The sequence below is a fragment of the Delphinapterus leucas genome, chromosome 17, assembly GCF_059928025.1.
Source record: "Delphinapterus leucas isolate spDelLeu-1000000601 "Yukka" chromosome 17, BTC_Dleu_Yukka2, whole genome shotgun sequence".
Taxonomy (NCBI): Eukaryota; Metazoa; Chordata; class Mammalia; order Artiodactyla; family Monodontidae; genus Delphinapterus; species Delphinapterus leucas.
Window position 1 is genome coordinate 57,312,663 of NC_143145.1, and position 24,350 is coordinate 57,337,012.

General features: G+C 41.9%; 1 protein-coding gene and 1 pseudogene across 1 annotated transcript; both read left to right on the forward strand.

Annotated features, from left to right (window-relative positions):
- Positions 1 to 4,242: 4,242 nt before the first annotated feature.
- On the forward strand, positions 4,243 to 7,839 carry LOC115803819 (D-dopachrome decarboxylase-like; annotated as a pseudogene).
- Positions 7,840 to 16,912: 9,073 nt separating this feature from the next.
- PSKH2 (protein serine kinase H2) lies at positions 16,913 to 22,344 on the forward strand. The gene is given in 4 exon segments (XM_089898593.1): positions 16,913 to 17,042; positions 21,371 to 21,756; positions 21,758 to 21,857; positions 21,860 to 22,344. Coding segments are annotated over 4 exon segments (900 nt in total). The 3' UTR covers positions 22,144 to 22,344.
- The last annotated feature ends 2,006 nt before the right edge of the window (positions 22,345 to 24,350 follow it).

The following is a 24,350-nucleotide window of genomic DNA, read 5'->3' on the forward strand; positions in this document are numbered from 1 at the left end:
TGTTTGCTGGATAAAATTGCTCTTACAGAGTCTTCAGTTCCACGTTTCTCTAGGAAACACCATATTTGGTAATTGTATCCAAAGAATGAAGGTATTGCGGTTTTGTAGCATGCTATACAAATATATGTATATGTGTATGTATGCTTATCTATATAGAATATATAGGACTTATTACAAATTTCTGTCAATTTTAAGAGTTCCCAAGAGTCATTAGCTTCGTAGCCATTCCCAGCCAAACAGTCCCTCGGAGTGTCTTTAGAGGCAGTGTTGTGTAGGATACAGTGTTGTGTAGGCCCTCTACACAGTGTTGTGTAGGGCCCTGGAGTGGGCCCAGGATGCCATACTCAGTGACAAAGTCAAAGGCCAAGTCAAAGTCCTTTTCTAAAGCTATCAGCACTTCAAACAAATAAACTTTAAACCTTTTTATTATGGGACATTTCAAACATATATAAATGGAAACAATACTTTATAATTAACCCCCATGTATCCATCACCCTGCTTCAATAATTATTCACTCACGGCCAATCTTAGTTCAGCTTTACCAGGGATCACGAAGGTTTTTCCCCATAGGGCCAAATAGTAAATATTTTAGCCTTTGTGGGCCATACAGTCTCTGTTGCGAATACTCAACTCTGCCTTTGTAGCAAGAAAGCAGTCATAGATCACATAAACAAATGAGCCTGACTGTATTCCAATAAAATTTTATTTACCAAAAACATTGGATTTCCCTGGTAGTCCAGTGGTTAAGAATCCGCCTTCCAATGCAGGGGACATGGGTTCGATCCCTGGTTGGGAAACTAAGGTCCCACATGCTGTGGGGCAACTAAGACCACGCACTCTGGAGCCCTCCCGCCACAACTAGAGAGAAGCCCACGTGCCGCAACTAAGACCCGATCAGCCAAATAAATAAATAAGTATTTAAACAAACAAACAAAACAGGTGGTGGGCCAGATTTGGTCTGGGCCATCGTTTTAGGCCCTGCTCTATAACATTGCCTACTTCCTCCCTATCCTTAATTATTTACAAGTAAATCCAAGATATCATTTTTTATCTATAAATATTTCAGTTATCTCTAAAAGATAAAAATCCTTTAACAATAATATAATATTGTTATATATACTGTATTATATATTATAATATAATCATGACTCCATTGTACTTGAAGTTATTCCTTAATATTATTTTTTAATTTTTATTTATTATTATTATTTTTTTGTGGTACGTGGGCCTCTCACTGTTGTGGCCTCTCCCGTTGCAGAGCACAGGCTCCGGACGCGCAGGCTCAGCGGCCATGGCTCACGGGCCCAGCCGCTCCGCGGCATGTGAGATCTTCCCAGACCGGGGCATGAACCCATGTCCCCTGCATCAGCAGGCTGACTCTCAATCACTGCACCACCAGGGAAGCCCTATTCCTTAATATTAAATATCCAGTTAATGTTCAAATTTTCTCAGCATAATTTTTTTTACACTTGGCTTGTTGGAATGAGGAGACATTATAATTGGGTTACATGCCTCTTAACTTTCTTTTAGGTACGCCTTCCCTCCCTCTAGCCCTGCTCTTTGTTTAAGACACTTGGTCTCAGGTTCTGGAGAGTTTTTCACAGTTTGGAATTTGCTGATTACATCCTGAGGTGTCACTGAACTTGTTGGTCTATCTCCTGTTATTCCTATAAGTTGGTAGTTAAATCTGGCCACTAGATCCCTTTCATGTTAGATTTTTTGCAAGAACACTTCACAGCAGTATTGATGCTTCCATCAAGATGCATGTAACGTATCTCTTTTTTTTTAATGTCAGATGTCATTTATGATTACCACTTAGGTCCACTGTTTCATTCAGTCACAAAATGATTATATTTTAGTTTATCATTCCTTCTTCATTTATTAGCTGGAGAACTATATAAAAAGAGACTTTTCAACAACAACTGTTGGTTACCCTAGTTTACATTTCATATAAGAAAGCAGGATAAAGGCTTAACTCCTTCCATTTACTTACCAGTTTTCCAAATAACAAGTTGGCTCTTAGCATCCTCCAAAAGTGACCAACAAGGGTTTTATTTTTCAAAATAAAAAATATTATTATTAACATATGGATTTAAGCATAGTCATCCTGTTTTCTGATATAACCCCAGTAGTCTTTGACAAATTCCTTGCTTTCTGTAGACAGGCTGTTCCATGCTCATTTTGTTCAATTTTTACCCTGACCTGGAATCGGCTATTTCTCCAAGGAGCTCTGGTTTAACATTGTAGCTCTTAATGAGTTTTCGCAGAAAGGCAAAGTCTCCGCAGTGGAGTGGGCAGTTCAATAAGTGGTGTGATAGCCCCGCGCTGCTCACTGGAAGCTAAGGTCAGTACATGCAGGTGGCTGATTTCTAAGAGCACGTGTGCCCAGTAGAGACAGTGCCTTTGGAGATGGGTTTGTGGTTACCTCTACTTAACTGTTTTCTCCAGTACTTAAGTTTTCTGATTAGAACATATCAAAACAGAACAAACCTCCCATATCAGTCCAAAAAAACACATCATGCTGAAAAATTGAGTTTTAAAGCCACATGAACTTAACTACCGTGTACGTTCTTCAAGAATCCCAACTTGATTAAAGTGGGCTACAGTGAGAAAACCCAGAAAGCATGTGACTGAATTCAGAACAAGAACACAGCAGGCAAAGCAAGACTGCTCCCTTGACATTGATTCGAAACAGCTATCACATTGCGCAGCCAGAGTGTGTGTACTCCTGGTTAACTCCTTTCTTATAAGCCAGAGTGTTCGCCAGCTGTCATCAGCGTCACTGACTTTCTGGGCCACTTCAGCATGAAGGATCTCTCATCTGAGGTTAAAAGTGGGACCATTTATGCTTTGTTGGTTTTGGATAATTTAAAGTTTTAAGGGTGTTTTAATATTTTCTTCTTGCTAAAGAGGATACTAAAAGTACTTCACATGTTGGCTGGTGATGAAATCTGTTTTGTCAGTGATTTGTAATGTGCTGTTTGCCTTAATGATTCAGCTTTTATACTTTATCAAAATTATATTTTTGCTTTTATATGTTAATTAAGGCTGGACCTGATACAGTATGTGTCTTCCTTCATAATAGCTTATTGTTCTTCAGTGACCCTATTTAATTTCTTACCACAAAATCTGTTCTAGGGCGAAAATTTTAATCTGATTAGAAAAGTACAAAAAACAATCATCACTCATAATACTTAGATAAAATATTTATGTAAGTATAACTCTAAAGCAAAGGTAAAAAGTTCAAAACCCTGGGCTTCCCTGGTGCTGCAGTGGTTGAGAATCTGCCTGCTAATGCAGGGGACATGGGTTCGAGCCCTGGTCTGGGAGGATCCCACATGCCGCCGAGCAACTAGGCCCGTGAACCACAACTACTGAGCCGACGGATCTGGAGCCTGTGCTCCGCAACAAGAGAGGCCACGATAGTGAGAGGCCCGCGCACCGCGATGAAGGGTGGCCCCCGCTTGCCACAACTAGAGAAAGTCCTCGCACAGAAACGAAGACATAACACAGCAAAAAAAAAAATTAATTAATAAACTCCTGGGGCTTCCCTGGTGGCTCAATGGTTGAGAGTCCGCCTGCCGATGCAGCGAACACGGGTTCGTGCCCCGGTCCGGGAAGATCCCACATGCCGCGTGAGCGGCTGGGCCCGTGAGCCATGGCCGCTGAGCCTGCGCGTCCGGAGCCTGTGCTCCGCAACGGGAGAGGCCACAACAGTGAGAGGCCCGCGTGTCGCAATTAAAAAAAACCAAAAATCCCCTTCTACCCACAACATCAAAAAAAATAAAAAAAAGGTCAAAATCCTGTTTATTTAAAAAGATTAGGGGCAGTAATTTACTTTAATCCAAATTCTATATTCTGGCTTGCAGAGAAACGAATATCTACCTGAGAAAGATGATTATTTTCCCTTATATTTTGTTTAGTCTGTATCGTTTTCTGCTCTGCTTACCAGGGCAATGCATACTTTTTGCAAAAATTATTACAGGAATATATGAGATGAAAGTCCCTCTAAAACCACTCTGAAGAGATAACCACTGACAATAGTTTGGGGAACATTGAAAGAATGTTATTTAAACTCCAAGATATTTGCTGCTCATGGTGCCAGGATTAATTTTTCAAAGGGTCATTTTGGTTTTGAACCACAAGGGGTCATCATAACATTACAGCAAGCACCTTTTCACTTAATTTACCTGTCAAAGAACAATTCAACAGAGTAAATCTGAAGGCTTTATTCAACAATTCATGAACCAGGAAGCATCCCATCTGGTAACTACAAGAGCCCTCCCAGGAGTGGTACACGAAGAAGGCTTTTATAGAAAGAAGGGTGGGGAGAGGAAGTCATTAGTAAAAGAAAAGAAAGGATTATTTTGGGCCAGGACAACTTATTTTTGGAGGGAAGAGACCCAGAGAGTTTTATCATGCAGACTGCGCCTTCTTCCTTTGGAATGGGGGGGTGGGGGTGGGGTGGGGAGAAGGCCAACATGCTGACTAGAAAATTCCAACTGCGTGATTAAGATTACATTTCTGAGGCAGGTTGAAACTGCAGCTAGGTTAGCTATGAAATCTAGGTGGTACCATGGGCTTTAGCAAAAGTGGTGCCATTGGGGGCCTGTGGTTTTTCTCTTTAACATACATTACCTATAAATTTTTCATTAAAAAAAGTCGCACTGCAGCTTCCACAAGTGACTTCCTGTTGTATGTTAGATGTTTTTGGACATCTCATTAAGTGCCAAGGTGTTCTCCTACTTCCTCTCTCTTGAAGGCTCACCAAACCGTCACTGGTCTTCACCATAATGCAAGCCCTTCTTTTCTTCCTCCTAAATAGCAATTTTTTTTTAATGTTTTCATCTGTTATTTCACAGTCTGGTCCCATTTACCCTACATGTTCACTGCAACTTTTCTTGTTTTAAGGGTCTGTAAACAAAAAGAACAGAGTGTCTGTTGTTTATCATCCAGTTACACAAAGGGATAAGTTGCAATCCACTGCAGTTACCCACCGACTCTACGCCCTGAATTTGCAGTCACCCACCGACTCTACGCCCTGAATTCAGGGAATTCAGGATGGCAAAAACAGGATGAAGCATTCTGTGTTTAGGATTACGGTCCCTAGATGGTTAAGATGCATATCTAAGGAAGAATTTCAGTGACCCCAGATTCTTGCACCTTCCCATACATAGAAAGGCGCTAAACTCATTGACGTGAGATATCTGCTTTTGTGATTAGCAATAACTTATTATCAACATGTTCGCATGACTACATGTATTCCCCAGCCCCAAATTCATATTTATACTGGCTCTTCCCCTACCTCTTCAGAGCAGTACCTCATGTCTCCAGGCTATAGTCCTCAATAAGGTTTCCAAATAAAATAAAACTGAGCTTTCTCCGCTGCTGCCCTTCGCACAGCTTCCCGCTGGACTCGGCAGTTCGTTGAACTTGCCTGCCGGCCGCGTGCCCGCGGACTCAGAGAAGCGGCTGTGCGCGGCCACTGCCGCCACCCTGGGCAAGCCTGAGGACGTGAGCATGGGCCGGGGAGCACCGGGTGGGAGGAGGTTGGCTGACCTGGGTCGGGCTCTGTCCCCGCCCCGGCTCCCCAGCCGTGAGCCCGACCCTTCCGCGCCCGCCCGCCCCGCCGCACGCCGAGTCTGGCCTCCAGTTCTCTGTGACCACGCGGCCCCGTCCCCCACATCCACTCCATGTCGCCTTGCCCAGTCAGGACCCCGACGTGACCTCCAGTAACCCCGGCCGGTGCCCCCAGCTCTAATCCCCTGGGGCTAGCGCATCTCTACCCCGCGCTCCCGCACTCCGCGCGCCCCGGTCCTCAGCACGATCCCGGCCTACACCGGCTTCAGGTTAAGCTTTCGTGTCCCCGCAGCGCGTGAACGTGACGGTGCGGTCCGGCCTGGCCACAGCGGTGAACGACTTGGCGGATCCCGGCGCGTAGCTGCTGGCCTCCTCCATCGGTGTGATGGGCACACCGCCTCTTCGAGTTCCTTACCAAGGAGCTGGAGCTGGCCCAGGACTGGTGCGTAGGGGCAGGGAGAGGACCCTCTTGGGACTGCTGCGCGGCCGGGAGCAGGGATCCCACCTCAGGCCCCTCCTAAGTTTGGGGAAAAAATAAATTTCTCACCCTGTGCAAGAAGGATCTGGTGCCCCAGGGCCCATTGACCCCCTGCCCCCCCCCACCCTCCGTGGTGCAGCCACTTTCAGAGTGGTGGTGGAATTGAATGAATTCCTGGCTCTGCAGTGGTTCCTGTGACACCTGGGTAAGGTGTGGCCTCTTGGACCTCAGTGTTTCCATCTGTGAAGTGGGAAGGCTGTCTTTAACCACTCCCTGGGGGCACTGCATGGGATGGCACTATACCGTACATGCCCTGGCACCTGGCAGGGTGGGACGTTGTTACCCTGACAAAACCAAAGCCAGTTATCATCTGCCTTCAGACTTCTCCACATCCTAGGAAAACAGGAGTAATTTTCTAGAACTTCTCCAAGCAGGTCAGGAGGAATTCTGGGTATGTTCTGAGGCTGGGACTTTTGGGTTCCACGTAAGTTTCCCAGGAGGGCCACGGAGTAGTGGAAAGAGCATTGGACTGAATGTCTGGAGACCTGGGTTCTGGGTCCCGAGCAGCTGGGGGATCCAGACAAACCCGGAAATGAACCATCTCTGGTTTGTACCCTTCTCTTCTGTGAATAGAGAGGCATGGATTAAATGATTCCCAAGAAGCCCCTACGGCTCCCAAACCTGGGATTCTGTGGCAAGGTTAACATTTCTTCCCAGGTGAAAAATATTCCTGAGCCAAGTCCATGCCTATGAAGTACTAAGTGCATGAGAAGCTTGAAAGAACCTTCCAGAATGGAGCCTTCATTGGCCCAGAAAGGCTGGTGAAGAATGGTCACTTCCAGGCGGGGCTCAGACCTGGTCCTCAAGCTGGGGAGCGATAATAATTCTAACAATGATAAGTAATGCGTAATTTACCATGTGCCAGATACTCGATAGTTAACTCACATGCATGATTCCATTTGATCCTTAGAAGTTTTGTCCCTGTGTCCACACCCCTCATGCGGACATGCCATCCCCATGAGGTAGATACCTCCATTATGCCTATTTACAGATGGGAAAACTGAGGTTGTCACATATACCTCCTTGGCCCCAGGTTATCCCAAGTATCCTGTTTCTTCACTGGCATCTCTGTGAGAGAGACACACTCACTCCACAGACATTACGGGGGTGGGGGTGGGGGTGGGAGTCATCCTGTGCTTGGCCTTCTTAAGCCAGGCTTTGGGAAAACAGGCGGCTGTGGGAAAACAGGCGGCTGGAGCACTGCACATGTCCCCAGGGGGCCTGCAGTTCGGAGGAGAGAGGGCTCCCCTGTGAGCCCACAGACAGCATACAGTGACCACGGAGGCTGCCATGCTGAGAGTCTGTCCTGGGAGGGCGATGTTGATGTGCAGTCACCATCCCATCCCTGCCATGCCCACTGCCCTGTTGGGGATTGTGGGGAGAGCATTAATGCGGTGAGGCAGGCTTGCAAAATGCCTGGGGGCTAAGGCAGGCTGGACTGGGAGCCCATGGTGGGTATGCCTGTCTCGGGGTCTTGGAATGTGAGGCATTAGCCCAGGAGCTGATGACATCTTTTTCTCTGTCCCCTGAAGGATGATTATCTGCTTTCTTCCCCTGGATCCCAGGCAGATTGGCAAGAATGGGACAGTCGTGACTTTTTTGTGATTGGCATGAAGGGTGTCCAAGGCACCTGTGAGCTGGCAGCCCCTTCCAGAGAGGCCTCCTGGCAGAGTGAGGGCCTGGTGGATACCAGCTTCTGGCACCCCCATGTGCAGACATGCCTGTGACCTGTCAGTTCTATTCCCCATCCTCATGACAAATAAACGAAGAGAGCTTTGTCTCTCAAACATGAAAAAACTAAAAAATAAAATAAAATAAACCTGAAACAGTGCTCTTAAGCTGTGTGTGTGCGTGTGCGTGTGTGTGTGTGTGTGTGTGTGTGTTTTCTTTTCAGTCGACAGTTTCATAAGAGATGTTCTGTGGGGGTAAAGAAAAGCTCTGTGAAAAAACAGGTTAGATAGTACATCCCACCCTGGACAAAGTGCATGTTAACATACTGAAGTCGCTGAGCAGTCCTTTGGTGATTAGAGCCACTTAACTTTAAAACAGCATTTTCCAAACAGTTGATTGGACAAAGACTCCCTTCGTTTGGGCAATTAATGTCTTTAACAACCTGAAGAAGTAGTATTCTTTGGAATAGTATTTGAGAAATTCTGATTTATAACATTAATTTTAAAAAGCTATAAAACTCGTATATCATACTATTGTATAAATATTCATGTCTCACTTGAAGAAATTATATATTTTTGAATTCACATGTATTTTATAATGTAATAACCTTACAATGTTTTCTTCTGCCCTCCAAATGTTTCTCATTTTTATTTTTTTCTGTCTATTTATTTATTCATTTTCAGCTGCATTGGGTCTTCGTTGCTTCACCAGGTTTTCTCTAGTTGTGGCAAGTGGGGGCTACTCTTCATTGCAGTGTGCGGGCTTCTCATTGCGGTGGCTTCTCTTGGAGCACGGGCTTTAGGCGTGCAGGCTTCAGTAGCTGTGGCACCCGGGCTCAGTAGTTGTGGCTCATGGGCTCTAGAGAACAGGCTCAGTAGTTGTGGTGCACGGGCTTAGTTCCTCGGCAGCATGTGGGGTCTTCCCCGACCTGGGCTCGAACCCGTGTCCCCTACATTGGCAGGCGGATTCTTAACCACTGCACCACGAGGGAAGCCCTATTTTTTTCTATCTTGATGGCAGAGATCCCAGGACCTGTCTTGCTACAGCAGTAAGCTTGTATGGTAATTACATGAACTAATGATGGAAAATTCACCCGTGGGAATAATAAATGGCATTGTTATGCTGAGAACACTGCTTCTATTAGAAAATATGAACTAAGAAAAATGAATTGTTGGGTAGAAAGGTGATTTTACATTATTATAGAGGTCATTATTATACATTATATTTACATTATTAAAGATGTCACAGAAGAAAGATTTGTAATCAGAGAGAGTCTTATACAAACAAACCTTATAGTCTTAGAATAGGAAGGGATATTATCAGAGATAATTTGATAGACTGTCATACCAGCTGAAGAAATAAGGAGGAATTCATGGCTTTTTGTGTCTAATCATTAAAGAATCTGAAAAAGAAATTTCTTGATTTAAGAGTTCTCCAAATGCTACATATAATAGAATTGTAAAACATATTGAAAATTATAAAGAGCTTAGGAACATCAAAAACAGCCTTCTTACCTCAAAGAAAGGGAGGCCCAACTTCAAAAAGTTAAGTAATTTTTTTAAAAAACAGAAGTTACAAATCAGTAATTGCAGATCTGGAGATAAAATAAAGATATTCTGACTCTAGGTTTATGATTAATTCTACTATTTAAAAAGTGATTTATAAGCTATTCATAGTTTTATACAAATATGAGGTTATTACTGGAGTGACCTTAGAGCTGTATTCTGAAATGGGATTATTCTTTAGGGGGGAAATACCTGTACTTCTCCATTTCAACCACTAGATAGCAGGCTACTGAATAAAACACAATATGGGATTTCAGAGGTCTAGAGTGGTAAATAGGGTCAATGAGAAAAATGGCAAATTGCAAAGTCACAAAAGACAGGAAGTTAAAGATTTGGATGAGTTGGGATTTACTTGAGGAGAATGAGGCCGTAACTTTCCCCTACTTCTAACGCAGTGAGAGCCAGGTCTAATGACTCTTGAACCCTGAGATATAATTTGCTTTGGTGATCTCAAATGGGTAGAAAATGGGAAACTGTTCAATCAAAAATACAAAGGCTGGGCTTCCCTGGTGGTGCAGTGGTTGAGAGTCTGCCTGCCGATGCAGCGAACACGGGTTCGTGCCCCCGTCCGGGAAGATCCCACATGCCGTGGAGCGGCTGGGCCCGTGAGCCATGGCCGCTAAGCCTGCGCGTCCGGAGCCTGTGCTCCGCAACGGGAGAGGCCACAACAGTGAGAGGCCCGCGTACCGCAAAAAAAAAAAAAAAAAATACAGAGGCTGATTACACAGTGCATCTCAACATCACAATGTATCCAGAGTAGGAGTCCTTTCTGAGTTCAATGCAAAAGGCAGAAACAATAAAGGAAAAAATTAAAAGACTTCTCTCAAATATTTAAAATATCTGTGTTGAAGGGGATGGTGGTGGCTCATCCCATGTCCACCACACAGTGGGACTGAATATTCAATAACAAAAGAATATTTAATTAAATTGTGGAATATCTACACGATGGAATGCTGGTTAGCCACTTAAAATCATCTTTTAGATATTTTTTTTTGACATGGGAAATAAGGATACTGATCGGTGGAAAAAAATTACATTGAATTATATATACCATGGTATTTTTAGGAAATAACAATATACAAATATGAAAATAAAGGTATTTATATACGTCCATAAATTAAAGTTATTATTAACAGTCAGCTTTCTTTTTGTGTTTTCAAAAAGGTTGTGCTAATCACGTATTACCTCTGAAATTGGAAAACAACAAAACTAAACATTAACAGAAGGGTTGGTAAAGCACCTCCTTTGCCATAATCAGTACCCGATGCTCCCCTGCTGTCCACTGTCCAAGCCATTCAGAGCTTGCCCAGCGCTCTCGCTCTCTCTCTCTCTCTCCCCTTCTCCTGGTGCTGGCTACCTCATATCTGTTTTCCCTGGAGATGATGGCATTTGGGTGGGTCTGTGAATTTACTGTTTAGGTGCCCAGTTTTGCCATTTATGAGCAATAGCACTGAATATGGTTATGATTCTTTGATTTAAATTTTAATGACTTTTACATTTGAATGTCTAAAACAATATTTTCAAATTGTAGTTTACAGACCACTTTACACTGGTTTGTTAAAAATGCAACTTCTTGGTCTTTTTCCCAGGCTCAATGAATCTAAAATTTTGGGAATAGTGTTCTGGAATTTACATTTTTAACTAGCTCCCTGAGTTTGCCTTTTTGTGTTTTTAATTAACGTTTATTTATTTATTTAATTTTGGCTGAGTTGGGTCTTTGTTGCTGCGCGCGGGCTTTCTCTAGTTGCGGCGAGCAGGGTCTACCCCTCATTGCGGTGTGCGAGGTTCTCATTGCGGTGGCTTCTCTAACTGCGGAGCATGGGCTCTAGGCGCACGGGCTTCAGTAGTTGTGGCTCACGGGCTATAGAGCTCAGGCTCAGTAGTTATGGCACGCGGGCCCAGTTGCTCTGCGGCATGTGGGATCTTCCCGGACGAGGGCTCGAACCCATGTCCCCTGCATTGGCAGGCGGGTTCTTAACCACTGCACCACCAGGGAAGTCCCGTGAGTTATTTTTATGCACATTATAGTTTGAGAACCTCTGGTAATGGCTGAGATCAAGCATGAGATAAAAATATCAAACTAGTGAACACACTTAAAGTCTGAATATAAAAAAAAAATAAAGTCTGAATATTTATCAAACTCCTCATCTGAGCTATTTTTCCAGCAGATGCTTATATATTCAATATTTTTAAAGGCAAAACATATAGGGACAAACTAATAATAATAATTTTAATAATCTAAGCACTCCCCCCCCACCCACCAAAAATTTACTACTTCATGAAAGCACCCAGCATGTATGTGGCAATTGAAGTGAATAAACCAAGAAGCAATGTCTTAAAAAATAAAATGAAACAAAACAGCATTTCAGAAATAAAGCTTCACATAATGGAAGAATAAATCTGGATTTAAACATTCTCTGCTATTCCTGATGCCAAATGGCACCTGACAAATTTGGACACCAGAGGAGTTGATGACCTGGTGAAGAGATTAAGTCTTGAAAGCTTTCACAGCTGGCTTTTCAGCTTGACCATGGGCTCCTCTTGGGCACAGGGCTGTGTCCCACATTCTGAGACTAACATATGGAAGGAAACTGTGACCTCCAATTTCAATCCATAGCAGGTTTCTCCAAAATGTTGGAGAGAGAAAATTGGTCACAGACTAACAGTCAGAGAGAAAAGCATTGCCAAGGATGCAGTTGATGGTGTCCTAGGAAGAGAAAGCTATTTCCCTGGAGAGAAAGGCTTGTATGGGAACAACAGGTAGAAGTATCAGGTTGTGGAAATGCCCCGAAACCACAAGTCAATCAAAAACCAAGGTTCTTTTCTCTGTTAACTTTTTTTAGAGTCTTGCTTGAATTAAACATGGCAGCACGGAAATCCAGGACATGTTTCAGTAAATTGTAAAAAATTTTGATTTATTTAGGTTAGAAATCAGTCTCTAAGCAACTGGTTTTTGAAATGTTTATGAAAACTGTGCAGATATTTTTGGAATAAAAGTTTTGATTTTTAAAAATAGTTCATCTAAGTATTCAAATATGGTTTTTTTTCATAACAATTGTCTTGATACTTGATTTAAAAATAGTTCATCTAAGTATTCAAATATGGTTTTCTTTTCATAACAATTGTCTTGATACTTGATTATCTGTGGCAGTCATGAGAATTGCACCTTGAGAACCTCCTACTAGAGGAAGCTGACTGACTGAGGGCCCAGCCAACTGTGCATTTTCGCAGAGGTAACCTCTCTGATGCCCAAGTGTGGTGGGCATACTCAGACCTATTATTGAGAGACAGGGGATGCTTCTCAGCTCACTTTGTTAAAGTTTGAAAGCTACTAAATTCAGGGGAGATTTGTTATAAAACAAGAGATAACTAATACAACCCCTTAAAACCATTTACTTATGTTAGTTTTTAGTGTACTATGTAGTTATTATATATAATATATTACAATAATGATATTTATTGGGCATTTATAATGTTCCAAGTACTGTTCTAACTGCTTTACATGAATGGAGTTATTCACAGCAACCCTATGACATTTGTGTTATTATTACTTCAAATTCATAGATAAGAAAGCTGGAGTGATGGAGAGGCTAGGTAACTTTCCTAAGGTCACCGCACTGGTAAGTGGTGTTAACGGGACTTGAACTTGGAAGTCTACTTTCAGAGCCAAGCTCTCCTGAGGTGGCAGTCAAGCTGTCAACTGGGGCTGTAGTCATCTCGAGGCTCAGCTAGTGGTGGAGAATCTGTTCCCAAGTTCAGTCACATAGTTGTCAGCAAGTCTCTGTTCCTTGCTGTTTGATTTTTGGCAGGAGACTTTCTTCCACACCATGGGAACTTATCTCATTAGTGAGATTACAAATGAGATCATACTATATAGAGTTTTGTTTTTTTACCCCACCCTGAAATATATTGTAAATATTTTTCCATGTAACTAAATCTATTTCTAATCATCATTTTTTTTTTAAGGTTTGGATGCAAATTGTCAACTTGAAAAGACAGACGCTTTTAGGCAAATCAGCTAAAATATCATGGAAATACTCTCACTTTATCTTCTTTGATTTATGCACAATATCAGGGAAACTTCACTCATCAGTTGGCTGTCGACTTCTTTAAGTCATTACTATTAAAAAAAGCAAAATTTGTGTTTTTACTTGACAGCAGAGATCTTACCTGCAATTTATTATTATATACTAACATTTATCTTCTTTTTTTGCAATTATAAGATAACTTATAAAATTTGAAATTCTACAAGAGCTAAATATTCTATTTTTCAGTGCTAAATGTAGAGCTATGCAAATTAACAGGAATGATTCACTACTATAGTGGAGACAAAGTATTTTCAGTAATTGAAAATTTCTTACTGACTTGTCTGAATTATTATGGTTTTTTTGGTGTTATGATAATGAAAAATAGTCTGCCAAGGGTAGCAGGAACATTTCTCTCATCTCGGAATTTCACACGAAGGCATCCTACTTAGGGTTCTTTATTATTGGTTTATGAGAAGAAAGCTCAGAGAGGAGCTTTGCCCTGTTGGTTCCACACTTCACTTTGTATGTGAAATTGGCTTAAAAGAGCCCCATGCTAATTGTCTTTACAAACACAAACCCTGCACCTTGGGGAAAAGGAAGTCAATAAGATGAACACCTACACCTTCAAACTGATGTTTCAGGCATGAGATCACTCTAGAGAAAATTAATCCCAGTAGGTGGGATCTAAAGAAAAGGAAAACTTGAAAAACAACAACAAAATTGCAGCTATTCCAAGAAAAACTCATTCCAAATGAAGCAACTTCTTCATTTTTATCTGTTAAATATGCCTTTTGGTTATATTTTTTTCTTCTTAATCTAAAGAAGAGAGTATAGAATTGTAGGGCTTCCCAGTGTATCACTCCTTGAGACCTCCCTAATTTCTTGCGTTGCTCTCGTTCTTTCACTGAAATGTACTAAATACTTACAATAGAATAGAATACAAAAATTCATAATATTTTTCTGTTTTCCACCAATATTATTCATGTAAGAGAGAAATGAGTTTTCCCTAAATGATAGTCTAAGTCTTTAATGAGTTTTAGATTTGGCATTATTCTGTAAATCCTTTCAGTGCAATATTCTTTAGGGACTGGATTATAACTTGTTGAGTATATCTTTCACACACCAAGTTACTTAGTTGACTCAATTTATGACATATAAGCCAGAGTGTTATTCTAGGAAGTTCCTATGGGTTCAGAATCTCTATTGCCTAGGACTCAATGTGCCCTTCTAACTCTGCTTTTTAAAAACTGGATATAGGAGGGAACCCAGCACTGAGTGATTGGAGCTATGCGTTACATATTGTTTTGAACATTATGGCTGACTATTTAATGAGAATTTGCGACTTTGGGGTAATAAGTGGGAGCTGAGGATGAGGTAAGTTCTTTTTCTTTAGAAACTGGAGGTTCAATTTATTTAATACTCTTCAGAAAACATCACTAGAGTAAAGTTTAGCGCAGAATCAGATGTTGAACACCATTTTCATTTCTTCAACTGGTGTGTTACAGGAAGCCATTTATAGGCACTAAACACAAGGACATAAAAATAAAAGTTCATTTAAAATGGGCCTTAAGTCTAAAACTTACTTGAACAATTTTATTACTTCAATTAAGATAAAATATATAATTTAAATAACTATAAATAATTAATGTGTAAGTAGCATGTGGTCCCAAACAATGTTTGTGTGGCCTCCAAAACAATGAGGCAATTATGCACAATAAAGAGAAATACACACAGGAGACCCTGCAGTAGGATGCTATTCTACATGTTACTGATCCTTTTGGAGGGGTTCGTTGGGCTAAAAGAACACACTGAAGATGTGTGGTTAACATTTTAACATTTTAAAGCTTGGTGAAAACCCTTAAAAGTTTCGAATGCATAAGTAAATTTTGTCTCCTGGAACGGAATTTATATTGTCAACAACACTTCCATTTAATTGTTGGTGCTTTCCAAAAGAGAACTAATCAGTGGTTTCTATTTACTGTTTTCATTTCTAAAGACCTTAAAAACCAGTGTTTGTTTTAGACAATTTTCAAGGAAAATTCAGGCTTAGCAGGAGGCTCTTGACAAAGCTCTCCCTGCTGGGTGGCCAGCTGCCTAGAGGGACTGCCTCGCGGGACTGAGGCAGGCCGTCACCGCTGCCCAGGGCCAGGATTCACGGTAGATGCTTCCTATCTGCTGGGCCGCATGTATCATCACAGCCCTGTGCTCCCTGAACAGGAGAGCTTGCTCTTTCAGCAGCACCTGAACGCTTTACTTCTCTCCATCTCCTCCCTTTTCTTCTCTTTTCCATTCTGCTTATTTTGCCTGTTCTGAAAATTAGTTAAAAACTTGCTACACAAAAGCACGAATTCTTCACCTGCTTACAGCCAACTTTCTCTCTTTGTTTCCCAGTACCTGGCGAATCTTGAGGGTTCTTTTTCATGAAAAGTCTACTATTTGGCACTTAAGCTCCCTTTGCAGGATGGGCTCATTTTCTCTAAGCTAAACCCAAGCTGTATTTTACATTTTCCTTCAAAGTACAGTTCTTCTGGGCAAATCCATGACTAATTGACTCATCACAGATGGTCTCTGTTAAGCCAAACTAAACATTAAACAAAATTAGAAAGGATACGACCATTGAAAGAGCACTAGACTGGGAGACTTGGCCCTCACTTCTGGCTCCTCAGCCTCTGAGGGGTACCTGATCTTGACGTGCCTGGCTGGTTTTGACTGAATTTCACTCCCCACACATCAATTATATAAAAGTTATCAATGTAAATTATACATAATCAATATATTGATATCTGACCAATACATAAAATATCATTTACTAAAACGATATGTATAGCATATACTCATGTATAAATAATTATGAACACAAGGATGAAATAGATAAAATAGATGATATATCATATAATAATTACAATTAATAATTAATATTATACATAATTAATACTATTTTTTTCCCCCACAGATTTTACCCTTGCATTTGCAAAGTGTATTGGGATGGGTTCTAGACAGAGTTTTTCTGTCTCAGATGCATCACTCAGAGGGTGAGGCTCATGTCTCTTACAGATGTAGGAGTTAGTGGAGTGCCAGACACAGACTAGTGTGCTCAATTAATGCAGTAGAGGACAGTGATATTTTATACTTTAAATATTATAAGCTCTTAGAGCTTAAAAATATTATATTTAATGTTCATATCATCTGGATATGAGTGTGCTCTGCCTTGGAGACATAAAAGTCCTTTAGAAGGAAGATCTCCTTTATAAACTATTTAACTTTATATGTTCACGTCCTCATTTCACAGGTGAGAAAACTGAGCCCTTGAGAATTAAGCCCAGGCTCCTGACTTCTCGCCCACTTTGTTTTTACCAGTCAAGCTCTACTATGGATAAGTGGTCAGTGCGGATCAAGGCGGCCGGACTGTAGGCCGGGCCTTCTTTCTAACGAGGGCCCCTGGGCCGGGGGCTCAGTTCTGCCCCCTCTGCTAGCCGGGGATAAGTGGGCGCCGGTACCGGGAGCCTCGGGCCCCGCTCCCTGCCGTGGCCATGGGTTGTGGCGCCAGCCGCCCGCGCCGGCCCGGGTCGAGCGGGAGAGTCAAGGCCAAGGCCGCCCCGGAGTCTCTAAGGATGCAGGTGGCCCGCCTCCGCGCCAAGTTCGACCCCGGGTCCTCCCCAGGTAAAGCGGGACGTGAACCGCAGGCGGAGGGGCTGGGCTGAGCAAGGTGAACCGCTGACCGAGGCGCCCTTAGAGTTCCCCTCGACTTGACCCGACCTTACGCTTCTTTCTGATCAAAGGCCTAAGTCCTCCCTAAATCGTCTCTGCCCTTTGAGATGTAAATCTTTTACAACCCAGGAATGTCTTTCTCAAGGACCTGGGCGCCAACCTTTTGAAATGTAATCAAAGAAAGATCGAGGCTCTATCTACCAGTGTCTGTGGGAGGGTAGGAATCTCACTTCCATGACACCCCTTCCTCCCCTAATGCTCTTGAGTAATTTCCTACAAGTTCACTCCAGCCTTACAACTCTCTTGCCTTGTGTTTCAACAGTTGAGTTCAGTCTCTCCCATCGCAGTAATTTTGACCCCTCTTGCAATAGTCTGGAATAAAGTCTTCCTTGATGTTTTTAGCAAGTGTCCAGTGCAATTTCTCTTTGAAAGAGGGGGGAAGTGCAGAAGATAGGGAAAGTTCAAGACTGAAGAAGTAGGGGCTTCCCTGGTGACGCAGTGGTTAAGAATCCGCCTGCCAATACAGGGGACACGGGTTCGAGCCCTCGTCCGGGAAGATCCCACATGCCACGGAGCAACTAAGCCCGTTCGCCACAACTACTGAGCCTGTGCTCTAGAGCTCGCGAGCCACAACTACTGAAGCCCGCGCACCCAGAGCCCATGCTCTGCAACAAGAGAAGCCACCGCAATGAGAAGCCCGCACACCGCAACAAAGAGTAGCCCCCACTTGCTGAAACTAGAGAAAGCCCGCACACAGCAATGAAGACCCAATGCAGCCAAAGATAAAAATGCAGCCAAAAAAGACTGAAGAAGTAGAAGGAGCCGCAGGGAGGAGAGGGAGAGAATTCCTGACCTCAGAGCCCTGGGGGGACTTGCAATACATACACTGGAGCTGGGGTGTGTGAAGGATCTTCTGTTACGTTCTAGAAAAGGAGATCATAATTAGTGGTAATAGAAACAGGGCTTTGAATCAACCAGACTTGAGATCCACTCCTGTCTTTTCTATTGTGTGTCATTGGGAATGTTCCTTAGCCTTTTTCCTTCCTCAATTTCCACCTCTGTAAAATGGGAATAATAATAATAGCTGCCTCGTAAGAATGCTGTGAGGATGATTAAGTAATATATGTAAATGATGCTGCACAGTGCATGGTGCAGGTCCTCATGTAGATACTGTTATTGTCTTCATAAGATGACCATGTAAGAAATGAACAAGGAAGTCTGGCCGGTTGGTTGGCCCGAGAAAGAATTTCCTCAGGGTGCCCCACGTTGGCCAGGTGGAGGAAGGACATCATGGAATCCCCTCCACTCTGCAGCGTTTGGTTGGACACGGTGGTAGGTGGCTTGACTGGATTCTCAGGGACACTTCTAGTCCTAGGATTATACGCTCACCTCATCACAGTGTTCTGACCAGAGTCTATGCAGAGCCATTTCCTGGCATCCTTGGGAAATTCTGGTACAAGGATGACTTGAGGATTAGTCTAGTATCTGCTAAACTTAGAGAAGAGCAAAGTTGGCTGATGCAACTGAACTTGAATCAGAGGGGATATGGGGTCTTGTCAAGACTGAATTGATTGGGTGGCATCTCTGGTCATCTGTGGCCAGGGGGTCTGGTCTAGTCTTTATCCACCCTCATAACCTCCACCTCCGGGTTAGTCCCAGGCCCTTAGATTATGACAAAGTCATAGAAGTAGAGGATCTCAATATTGGAAAGCTTTAGAGACTAACTAAAGGCTCTTCCTTAACCAATGAGAATTGAGCCCCAAAAGATTAAGTGACTTATCCAAGTTGGTGACAGAAATGGGTCTAGGACACAGTCGTCTTTCCTCTCCATTGTGAGCCCAAATGATAGATGATAGAATTTAAGTCTGACTATATTCACTTTCTTCTTGGGAGTTCATTACAATTGCTTCTGTCAAACCGGTTGCGATATTATTATTGTTTCCATGTTTCATTTTTTTTATCATGTTCAGTTTGTGGCAGCTGAGGTCAAAGTAATAATTTTGTTTCTTATAATCTCTGGGATGATGTAAAATTGCATGACCTACAAACCTGACTTTGAGGCTGCTTTGTGAGAGGGTGGGAGTGGAGGGTGGAAATGGAGGAGGTGGGTTGGCCTTGTAGATGCATCCTCCCATGCCTGATTCCATTCTTAATGTTTTCAAAATAAGGCGATAATTTGGAAATAATATTCATTCAGTGAATGATTCTCTCATTCAACATTTATTGCTGTCCCCTCTGTGCCAGGCGCTACACAAGATATAGTCACCCAAGTCATAAAAATAGTCACCATTGTCATAAAAATTGTCACCATCCTCATAAAAATAGTCACCATCCATGGCTATCAAGGGTTCACAAGCAAGGCCACAGCTTCAGGCTTTTGTTGTGGGACGTTTGTTATCTGAAAGCATTTATTTGCACTATAAATTTTGGCTTAAAGCTTACTGTTTCTTCCAATGCCAAATTACTGACATTTTTTTAAGCATTTGGTTTTTGAAGGCTTATAACAGTGTTGAATACCACTCCTTTTATTTGAGTGAGAGTGTAGCTCCTCAGAAATGGTGATTCGTCTGATAGCTGATGATTAATCCCACGAGCAAATGAATTTTCCTGCGGTTTTGAGGGCATAGTCATAAACTAGTATTTGCAAAGTGCTCTCCTCCACATTAGAGGTAATGTGTTGGTCTGCAAAGCAACAGAATTTGAAATGCCTGTGATTATCTTCAAAATCACACTGGGAGTGCATGTGAATAAAAAAAGCAGAGTTGCAAAGAGAAGAGGGGACAGAATCCATTTAAGATTACTAAATTGCTATCTGTTTTGATAAGGTAATTGGCCAGAAAATTAAATGCACCGTATAGAACAAAGCTATTTTCTGTAAGCTGGTACAGCCAAATGCCATTTTTATTCAGTAAACACAGGAATATAAGGAATAAGTAAGTAGACAAATGAAAAAAACTACAGGAAGAATAAACTCAGCAAAAAGAAGTAAGGCTGTTTATAGTACAGATTGATATTTGCATTTGAATCTTTGGTATTCAATATGTGACTTGAATTACCTTCTCCCTGTGTCCTCCTTGAGTGCATGCCATTCGCTGGCGTTCTTACCTGGGAGAAGTTTTAGTAAAGTGGGAAAAGCACCAAATTATGATGCAAGTAAGGAGACCTGGGTTCTAATCCTCACTCCACAAATTAAACAACCAATCAGCTAACCTGATCTTCAAATGTCTTCATTTGTAAAATGAGGGGTTGGATTAAATCATTCTCTAATATTCTTTCCAGCTTAAAATCATGATTCTAAGTCAAGCACTTTCTCAACATTTCTTAAATAAAGTTAGAAGGTTAAATTTTAATAGGATTCTTAAATTTACATAGACATTAACACAGGTAACTAAAGTTTAAGATCCCTAGCCTTTGAAATCCTAGCTGACTTCCTGGTCTTTCTGAGAGATGATTACTTTACACATTACTGACATACATCCCAGGTTAAAATTTTGTTGGCTGTGTAAAATTGCAAGCGCAGTGGCGTCAGGTAGGGGGATCTATTGAGAGCTGCTGGCTGCAAGGGGGTCCTGACACCATCTCCACCTGTCTTCTGAAAGCTGCACTTATAATAGCGCAACCATGCTGACTTTCGCAATGGTACATCTACTGAGGAGCGATTTGGGGTGATACCTTGGGTGAGATATGAGTTATGCCTGGGACTGAGAGCTCACAGTCTAGCAACATGAGGAAGCCTACTCTTCGTACCCTGTCTCCTGATATGGTTTCCTCCATCTTTGGAGAAGTTATAAATAGGACTAAACTTCTTTTTTATTCTCTCCACCTGGTTTGGTGGTTGCTGTTGCAGAATGATAAAAACAAGAGTTGGAGGGAGGAAAGAAAATGGTAGATGGAGGTCCCAAAATTCTTCAAGGAAATTTTGGAGAAATGCATTTGAAGGAATTGGATTTAAATCCCATCTATTGCAACTATCAATACAATCTGTGTGGCCTTGGGAAATCACTTAACTTTTTAATACCACCCAGCAGGAATTTTATAGGATAGGATTTAAAAAAAATAAAATTCCTGGCACAAAATAAATGTGTAATAAATGGTAGCTATTGTTATTAAGGTTATTTGTCTTTCTACCAACTAATTACTTTTATATCACTTGCCTCCATTTCAAAAGAAGTTTTGGGGTAACTTTCAAAAATAATGAACACAGTTATGCAAGGAAATTGGATGGGGGGAATATAAAGCTCGAAAGGATGATATAAAGCATCTAATTAAATAATTTTAAAAATCATCACTTCAGAGGGTAACAGATTTATTTGGTCTTTCTTCCAACAGATATGATATCAAGGCTCTTATCAGGACAGGCAGTTTCAGCAAGTTTGTCAGAATGGAGCAGAAGACCACCAAGAAACCTTTTGCAATAAAAGTGATGGAAACCAGAATGAGAGAAGGCAGAGAGGCGTGTGAATCTGAGTTCTCCATCCTGCGGTGGGTTAGCTATCATTACATGGTCCAGCTCCTGGAGATCTATGAGATCCAAGATCAAGTTTACATGGTGATGGAGCTGGCTACAGGAGGGGAATTCTTTGATGGACTCATCTCTCAGGGATACTTTACAGAGCAGGATGCTGTCAGAATCCTCCACATGGTTGGTGATGGCATGAGGTATTTGCAACGCATTGAAAATAACTCACAGGGACCTAAAGCCCGAAAATCTCTTATGTCATCACCCAGGTGCAGAGTCAAAATTTTTTATCACAGATTTTGGGTTGGCAACTCTGGGAACAAAAGTGGTGACTGTACAGTGAGTATGCTCTGTGGGACCCCAGAATAAATAGCCTCCGAGATTTTGCTAAGGAAACCTTACACTAGTGCAGTTGACATGTGGGCTTTTAAGGCCTAATCACATGTTTTACTTCATAGATTCCTGCCTTTTGATGGTGAAAGCCATATGAGAATTTACAGGACGATTCTGAAAGGCAAATATAATTACAGAGGAGATGTAAGAGCTCACTTTCTTTCTATTGCCTTGGTCTTGAATAGAGTTTCTCAACCTTAGCGCTATTGCCGTTTAGGGCTAGATGATTCTTTATTGGGGGTGGGGTGGGAAGAGGTGATGGGGTAGGACTGTCCTGTGCATTGTAGGATGTTTAACAGCATCCCTGGCCTCTACCAACTAGGTACCAGTAGGTACACTACTAGCAGATACTGGTAGATACTGAATTCTAGTAGCTACACTAGATACACACCTTCCCCCAGTTGTGACAATCAAAATTGTCTCCAGACACTGTTTTTTTTTTAAAGAACTATTTTTATTTTAATTTTATTTTTTGGCTGCGTTGGGTGTTTGTTGCTGCGCGTGGGCTTTTCTCTGGTTGCAGCGAGCGGGGGCTACTCTTCGTTGTGGTGCACGGGTTTCTCATCACAGTGGCTTCTCTTGTTGCCAAGCATGGGCTCTAGGCACGCGGGCTTCAGTAGTTGTGGCTCATGGGCTCTAGAGCGCAGGGTCAGTAGTTGTGGCGCACAGGCTTATTTGCTGGGAACTTCCTGGACCAGGGCTCGAACTGCATTGGCAGGCGGATTCTTCACCACTGCGCCACCAGGGAAGCCCTGTCTCCAGACATTGTTAAATGTCCCCAAGGGGGCAAAATCACCCCTGGCTGAGAGCCCCTGGTCTCAAGGTAGCAAGAGCCTCGATTACTGAGTTGTCTGTGGTTAGCCCATGACATTGACAATCAAGTAGATGAGTGAGTTTGCTGTTGTTTCTCCAATCATCATGCAGAGCCTGAGCCAGCTGAGTAGATTAATGTGTACTCAGAGGCTCAGCATGCTGCTTGGGTGTTTGATGAGAGATTTTCTGCCTTGATTCTAGATGATCCACACCCTTTTTGAGATGTAGTGTTTCCTCAGTGAAATGTTTAACTTCACAGTTTGTGTACAATATTTATCCATTGTTTAAACTTGGAACTCCCAGTGTTTACGAATGTGTTAACTTTTTTGTTTTGTTTAAGGAAGGAAAGTTACCAATACTTCTCTGTGGGAAGCCTGACAAAATAGGAAATTCACTTCCTGTTGAGCAAATTTATTTTATGTTTAACTATAAAAGGGCTTTTTTTCCCATATAAAGAAAAGTATGGATAGTTTGATTTTACCTACTTAAAGTGTAACATCTATATGTATAACATCTTAAGCAAAATTGAAAGCTAAATAACAAATTGAAAAATAATATTGTCTATACTCTGACAGATTTAATATCTTTTTCTTTTTTTTTTTTTTTGGTACACGGGCCTCTCACTGCAGTGGCCTCTCCCGTTGCAGAGCACAGGCTCTGGATGCGCAGGCTCAGCGGCCATGGCTCACGGGCCCAGCCGCTCCGTGGCATGTGGGATCTTCCCGGACCGGGGCATGAACCCGCGTCCCCCGCATCAGCAGGCGGACTCTCAACCACTGCGCCACCAGGGAAGCCCCAAGATTTAACATCTTATAGTATATGTACATAATTTTTAAAAAACTGATACAAATTGACAATTGAGAACTGAGAATTACATAGGGAGATAGGAAAGGATGGGAAGAATTCACAGACAATGTAAACCACTGATTATTAAAAGCTTGAAAAAAATGTCTAGCTTCACTAATGACCAAAGAAACGCAAATGAAGACAACAATATCTTTTCTTTGTCTTTCAAACTGATAAAGATTAAAAAAAAAAAAACACTCAACTTAATTCTACTCATTGCTGCTAAGAATACTAAGAGATTAGCCCTGTTATTCACTACTGGTAGAGGATAAATTGTTGTAGATTTCTTGGAAAGTAGTTTGAAAAGATACATCTAGAACTTTTAAAAGTTTATGTATTTTGATCTACTAATTCCACTTTTAAGAATCTAAGGAAATAATCTCAGATGCAGCAAAGATTTCAGTGTCAAGAGGCTCATCTGGGCTATACTACAAAGGTGGACAATTGAAAGGAGCGCTAAGAAAATGTTTGAATAAATTATTGAACATTCATATGGTAGTCCCTAAATTATTCATGTTTAAAAATTATAAGGGTATTGGAAAATATTTCCGATATACTGCCAAATTAAAACAAACAAACAAACAGAATACAAATTGTGTACACGGTATTAACACAAATCATGTGGGAAAATGTATGCATAGGAAAAAGTCTTTGAGGAAATACAGTGTAATGCAGTATAATGTTAACAGAGCTTATCTCCCGGTTTATGGATTATGTACCATTTTGGTTTTCCCCTTTATAGTTTGAGT